A 6,150-nucleotide genomic window follows, 5' to 3' on the forward strand; every position below is an offset into this window, starting at 1 on the left:
ACCCACCGACAGCCGGTGGTCCCGGTTCGGACCGGCCGCCAAAATTTAAAAAAAAAACGGGGCGGTTTTGGGGATGTCTCCATGCTGCCCATCACGTGCGCTGGTTGTCACGTAAGGCAGGGGCAGCTGGGTGTGGGCCCCAGGGTTAGGGTTGTAAGGGATTTGGGTCGAGTCCAGGTTTAAACGTTAAAATAACGAGTGATTTGGGTTGACTCGACATTTAAAGTTTAAAATAACAACGACAGGAAGAAATTAGAAGGAAGAAAACGAGGAGCGGCTGAGGGTGAGCTCTATAAATAGCTCGCCTCGGTCGCGGCGGCAGAGCGCGTTGTCCATCTCTCTCTCTTCCTCTTCTCTTCTTTCCGGTATCCTGAAATGGCGAAAAGATTCACCTCTCTCTCACCAGTGAGTGACCCGACCGACCCCGTCCCGACCCATTTCTGGCGCCCCCTGGGGTATGTCTCTTCCCTGGGGAGCCTCTCTCTCTCTCTCTCTCTCCCCCCCCACTCTTTCTCTCTCTAAACTCCCCTCTCTCTCGCTCTCTCTGCTGCCCCTTTTTTCAATTTTTTTTTCCTTTTTATTGCTGCTGCAGAGGGGAGAGCGTGGAGCGAGGGATTGGGATTGGGACAGGAGGAGTGGCGGACGGGGGACAGATGAACAGTACGGCGGCGGTGGCGGCGGCGGCGCCTCGGCCGCTCTTCACCGTGTCGCAGTGGCAAGAGCTGGAGCTGCAGGCGCGCATCTTTAAGCACCTGGCAACCGGAGAAGCCGTGCCGATCCATCTGGTTGACCACTTCCGAAAGAGCCTCGAGTCCATGGCGTCCCGCTATTACCACCATCCCGCCGCCGCCGCTGCTGCTCGTGAGCTTGCTCCCGACTTTTTCTTGTGTTTTTTTGGATTTTTTTCACTCTGTTTGGTGAAGTTGGTTTGGAAAGATCCGATCTTTTAATCTCTTCCGCTTCCTCTCGGTGGTTTTGTTTGGAGTGTAGTGGAGCAATGTTGCTTGCATTGCCTTTTGGAATTTGGAACGCTCTAACAGATCACTGGAGGGGGTTTTGTTGGCTTCTTTTATGCTAGAAATGCGATCTTGTTATCGGTTTCTTTTGCTTTCCACCATCTCTGCGAGTTTCTCGTTGGTTCGTATCGATTGGATTTCTTTCCGGTGAAATCTGAATCGCATTTCTATTATTTCCGATCCATATCAAAGCGGGATGTTATACCCACTTTTGCTTCATGAATGGTTCAAAGAGGAGCTTTTAAGTGCTTTCCATTAAGAAGTCTTCTACTTACACTGCGATTAGAACTTTCTATTATTACTGGGATTTATTGAGGCTACTTCTTTTATTATTTGCCAGGGGTTCATGAGTGACAGCTTCTCAACATTTTATGTGCATTTATTCCGTTTTTTTCTCTTTTTCTTGTATCGATGGATTGTTTTTTAATTGCCGGAAAACGTTCGAGGCCAGTTAGAGTCCCATTTTTATTTGTCCAACTTCTTTTCGATTGAGAAGGGAGGTTTTCAATCTAAGTTTTCAGCAAAATGGATGATAAGTAGCAGTTTTAGCTCATATTTATTAAGTTCTCTTTTGATCACCTTCAGTGGGTTATTACTCCTACTTCGGAAAGAAGCTGGACCCGGAGCCCGGCCGGTGCCGGCGCACGGATGGGAAGAAGTGGCGGTGTTCCAAGGAGGCTTACCCCGACTCCAAGTATTGCGAGCGCCACATGCATCGGGGCCGCAACCGTTCAAGAAAGCCTGTGGAAGCACCTCCACAATCTCAGTCTCAGTCCCCTTCGGCATCCACCGTGACATCCCCCGCCCTGACCGCGAGCAGTCGGAATGGCGGTGGCAGCTTCCAGAGCATCCCCCTGCACTCTTTTGCAGGTAGTAGCACTGCTGCAGGTTCTTTCTCCGGCGGCGCGGGCTCCTCCCAGCTGCTGATGGACCCTGGTTCCTATAGCATGGCCGAAAAGGAGTTCAGGTCCTTGCTTTCCCTATTTCCTTTTTCAGATATATTCCCTAATAGTCTCTGCTTTAAAATTAACAATCTTAATAGGGAAGAAACTGTTTCTTCTTTTTTGCCAATGCGAACTTGTCATATCATCCGAGTATAAATACAACCACAAGCATCAACATAAACTATATCTCGGAGCTCCCTACAGACCGCAGAAACGGAGTCCCTCACAACATTGCCACAGTGATTAGCAACACAGGAAGCAAGTCATCCACAGGAACCTTAGAAAGGTTCAAATCCATGTGATTGTACTATTACTCGTATGAAGTTCGAATCTTGGGTGTTCTGCAGAATTAAGCAATGCCCATGTGGCCTGCTTGTAGCTGTTTTTTTTTTGGCTGGAACTATATATATGTCTAGATTATGTAAACTTATCCGATCTTCCCATTTAGAAGTGGAAGATATAAGATGCCATGTTTGATGCTTGTGGTGGCAATGACCGTTTAGATCGTGTGGTAATTAGTTGCAGATGGAATCAGACTTCTGGAAAGCAGTGGCTTTCTGTTGTCAGAGATTGAGTTCGAGGGATGACTTGCAGAAGGCTCTTCTCAGTGATCTGTAACGAATTGTCTGTAGAGATTGATACAGTACTGTGAGCCGACAAGATTTCTTGCGGTCCTATTTTCTTGGATGGGTTAGTTGTTATTATCTGACATGCTTGACTAAAATTTCTGCTCTGGCTTCTGGGTAAGAGCAAGTTGTTTGGCAACTTTGAAATGCTTCCAGTAGAGATGCAAGGATTGAGAGTTCAGATCTGCCATCTGCTGTCTTTTTTTTTTTTTTTTTTTTGTTGGAATAATAAAAATGCCTGTCCTCATATTTATGATTGCATTTTCCTCCTCGGATGCCTGTTTTTGCCCAGACTGACCAGTGGGATATTTTGTGAATCTATCTGAATTCTGTTTCATGAGGACATATTATATCTATAAAGTCAGGTTTCAGTATATCTGCAGAAGCACCTGAAAAAACTTATAAAGTGGTGAAAAATATATATATTTTTTATAGTGTCCTGTACTTGGTTTATTGTTTAGCTTTTTCTAATCTGTAAAGATATTCTTAGACAAGCTAGAATACAATTGATTAAGTTGTAAAATATGATTGTTATAGGGCATTCGCTTATGAAGTTTGTGACAAGCTTTGAATAGGCTTAGCTTTCAAGCTTTATGCTTTTTCTTCACATGCTTATGCAAGAACTAAAGATAAATAGGAAATTCTTATGGAAGTTGTTATTAGAATGTAATGATTGAGTATGTATTTGTCGCAGGATTCTTAGTCTTTTCAAACTGCTTGGGAGCAGGATTTATCTTAGACAGTAATCATTGTAATCATGGCATAATTGGCTTTACTAAGCTGAGAAGCTAACCAGTAGGGCCCATGGTAGTAATTCCAACATTTTTAAAGAAATCATCTGTTTCTTATATCTTGTGTTATAAGTTGCTAGAAAGGATCATGCTTAAACTTTCTTAATATTTTATATCATGTTCATTTGTTCATGCAAGTCTAAGCTTTCTCATCGTCAACAAAGCAGTTATTGATGTTATGTGGGGACAAATCCTAAGTGCTCGCATGTGAAATCTTGTTATGATGTAAGTTCATGTAGCCTTTTAAGCTAGTGTTGCACATGATAACAGCCAAACAGATAGAAACTGGGATTTTCCGGTATTTTTCATTATACAATACCATCTTTGAACAAGGGGCCTTTTACATTGTTAACTTTCAGGTAGTCATCTATATTTTGTCGTATGTTTTTATCTGCAGCCTACTAGCAAGGATGAGTAATAACTACTCAATCATTTCACTGTAAAGCAGCCTCATGTGATTCATTCAAGAGTAATTTTTGGTGCTCCTTCTTGGAGTTTTATATTATATTGTGTGAACTTATCAGTTTTTATTTGAGGCATGGTTTTTATATATGATAATCTCATCTCCTCTTACTTCAGTCTTTGGATTCTCAATTTAATTGGAGAGAGTCCTTTTCATAATGTTTCTCCTTTGTACTGTGTAGTAGTAAATTACATTAGACTCTATTTGTAAGTTGAAAGTATCCAACTTTTATTAATATCATATTGTGGTCAGTTTATTGTTACAGATGCATCCAAGAAGCCCTTAATGTTTTGTTGATATAACCCATTACTGCAACTTGCGTCCATCTGGTATAGATGTTGGCTGAGCACATTCATTGGAGAAGTCTACTTTTTAAAGATTTGTATCAATATCATAAACTTGGATAGATTTTTGCTAATGTGGATTTAGTGAGCACTGCATATGAATTTTTCAAATACAAACTTTTGCATGAGGTATTGATCCCTCTCATTTTTGTTACCTGAACTAATTCATGACATCCTTTTCAAGCTTGCGTCATCCACTGCATTGTTAGATATATTTACTTGTTTCAGGTTGTCAAATTTCTATGTTTCAGATTGTCTAATTTCTATGTATCTTTAACAGTAAGAGAAGCTCACTTCAGTTCAGCTAAAATCATGCTTGAGGTACTTAGTTGAAATTAGGGCACATGTAACCTCAGATAACAATTGAAGGATTACTGTCCGATAATTGTAATGTGACTCTGAATTCTATAGAGGAAATGCTTATGCTGGCAATTTACGCATGACATATCATCACATTGCACACTGCAACAGCACTCTTTAGACATAAATTTCTGAGTTTTCAATTCCTGAAGCTTTTCTACTTGGAACATTTCTACAACTGTAATGGTTGTCAGCCAGAAATGTCGACTGCTACCGAGCCTTTTTCATCCAATCCTTTTGATTCAGGCACCCATATGGGATGAAAGCTGAGGTGGATGAGCATAGTTTTTTTTCTGAAGCTTCTGGAAATGCAAAGGGCCTTGGAATCGACTCTTCCCTTGACAGCTCCTGGCGTCTGATGTCATCTCAGGCATCCTTGTTTCCTCCTTTGAAAGCCAGGAACAACTCTTCTCTATCGAGCAGTTATCTTCAGTATACAACTCTGCAAGAACTGGGGCAGGCTTCAATCAGCTCCCTGTCAAAGCCAGAGCAACAGCAGCATTCTTTCTTCGGTAGCGAGTTTGGATTGGTGGAGCCTGTGAAGCATGAAAGCCAATCACTCCGACCCTTCTTCGATGAGTGGCCTGGAACAAGGGATATGTGGTCTGACCTTGAAGATGAGAGGTCCAACCAAAATTCTATCTCCACAACCCAACTCTCGATTTCTATACCGATGGCATCCTCCGACTTATCCACTACCAATTCTAGATCTCCTAATGGTGTGCCCCACTTCTGACGGCCACAACCCCAAACTGTATTTATTTAACAAGCTTACTGAATTTCATCTTCTTTTTTGGTCATGGCAGATGACTGAAGGGCTTGTGGTGGGCATGTGGAGCCATGATGTGGGGTGGGAGACTTGCTTGATGGCCAGGGATCCTCTTCTGGTTTAATTATGTCTGACATTGATTATCTTCATGGGAGTTGTGTTGATTGGTTTGGCATTTAAATTCATGTGTGGTCTTTTAAATAGCTTGTACCATCTATGAAAACTTTATATAAGTTAGTTTTGGAATCCAGATGCCTGGAGATATAAAAGCTACTGTGGAATATCTTGTTCATGTCTTAACATGTGAAACCTGGGCAGCAATCAAACTGTTATTCATCACTGCATGGCTGCACTAGAGTATTCAAAAGTTCTGTTCCTCAAATTCAGGCATTTGTACCAATATGATCTTTAATACTATGTTGTTTTGTCTCTGCTACAACTGTTGTTTTCTGCCTTCAGCTTTTGTTTGCCATTCTCCATTTACTATCCTGCCTCTTTATTTCCTTCAACCGAAACTTGTGTGGCCAAAGTGGAACAACTTCCATAGACTGATGGAGAAAAAAAGGTGTCCATGGGCCTGACTGCTTTTAAGATGCTGTGTGTTGGATGGTATTAATGGGCCTTAGCCATGCCTGTTGATGGGGACCGTTGGTCTTTATTGCTATGGAACTTTTGGAAGTTTGAACTGGGAACTACAGAAGCAACATTGATGAAACTCGAGAGTTTAGGAAAGGGAATAACGATAGATAATTGCCAAAGCTAACAAAGCTGCCAAGAAACAGTTGTATTTGCTCATTTGCTGCTTCCCCTCTCATTGCTGCTCCAAACACTGGCATG

General features: G+C 42.0%; 1 protein-coding gene across 1 annotated transcript; it reads left to right on the plus strand.

The window, feature by feature from the left end:
- The first annotated feature begins 258 nt into the window (after window positions 1-258).
- Window positions 259-5,747, plus strand: LOC105033225 (growth-regulating factor 5). The gene is made up of 5 exons (XM_010907934.3): window positions 259-455; window positions 593-861; window positions 1,602-1,983; window positions 4,791-5,263; window positions 5,351-5,747. Exons 1-5 carry the CDS (start codon window positions 376-378, stop codon window positions 5,356-5,358), a joined length of 1,212 nt encoding a protein of 403 aa, XP_010906236.1. The 5' UTR covers window positions 259-375; the 3' UTR covers window positions 5,359-5,747.
- The last annotated feature ends 403 nt before the right edge of the window (window positions 5,748-6,150 follow it).

This window comes from Elaeis guineensis, chromosome 11 (assembly GCF_000442705.2).
Source record: "Elaeis guineensis isolate ETL-2024a chromosome 11, EG11, whole genome shotgun sequence".
Taxonomy (NCBI): Eukaryota; Viridiplantae; Streptophyta; class Magnoliopsida; order Arecales; family Arecaceae; genus Elaeis; species Elaeis guineensis.

Bases quoted from the DNA above. Each gene is read 5' to 3' on its own strand.
- LOC105033225 (XM_010907934.3), top strand. From the start codon at position 376: ATGGCGAAAAGATTCACCTCTCTCTCACCAGTGAGTGACCCGACCGAC. The intron at 456-592 runs GTATGTCTCTTC...TTGCTGCTGCAG, and splicing joins CATTTCTGGCGCCCCCTGGG to AGGGGAGAGCGTGGAGCGAG. The intron at 862-1,601 runs GTGAGCTTGCTC...GATCACCTTCAG, and splicing joins CGCCGCCGCCGCTGCTGCTC to TGGGTTATTACTCCTACTTC.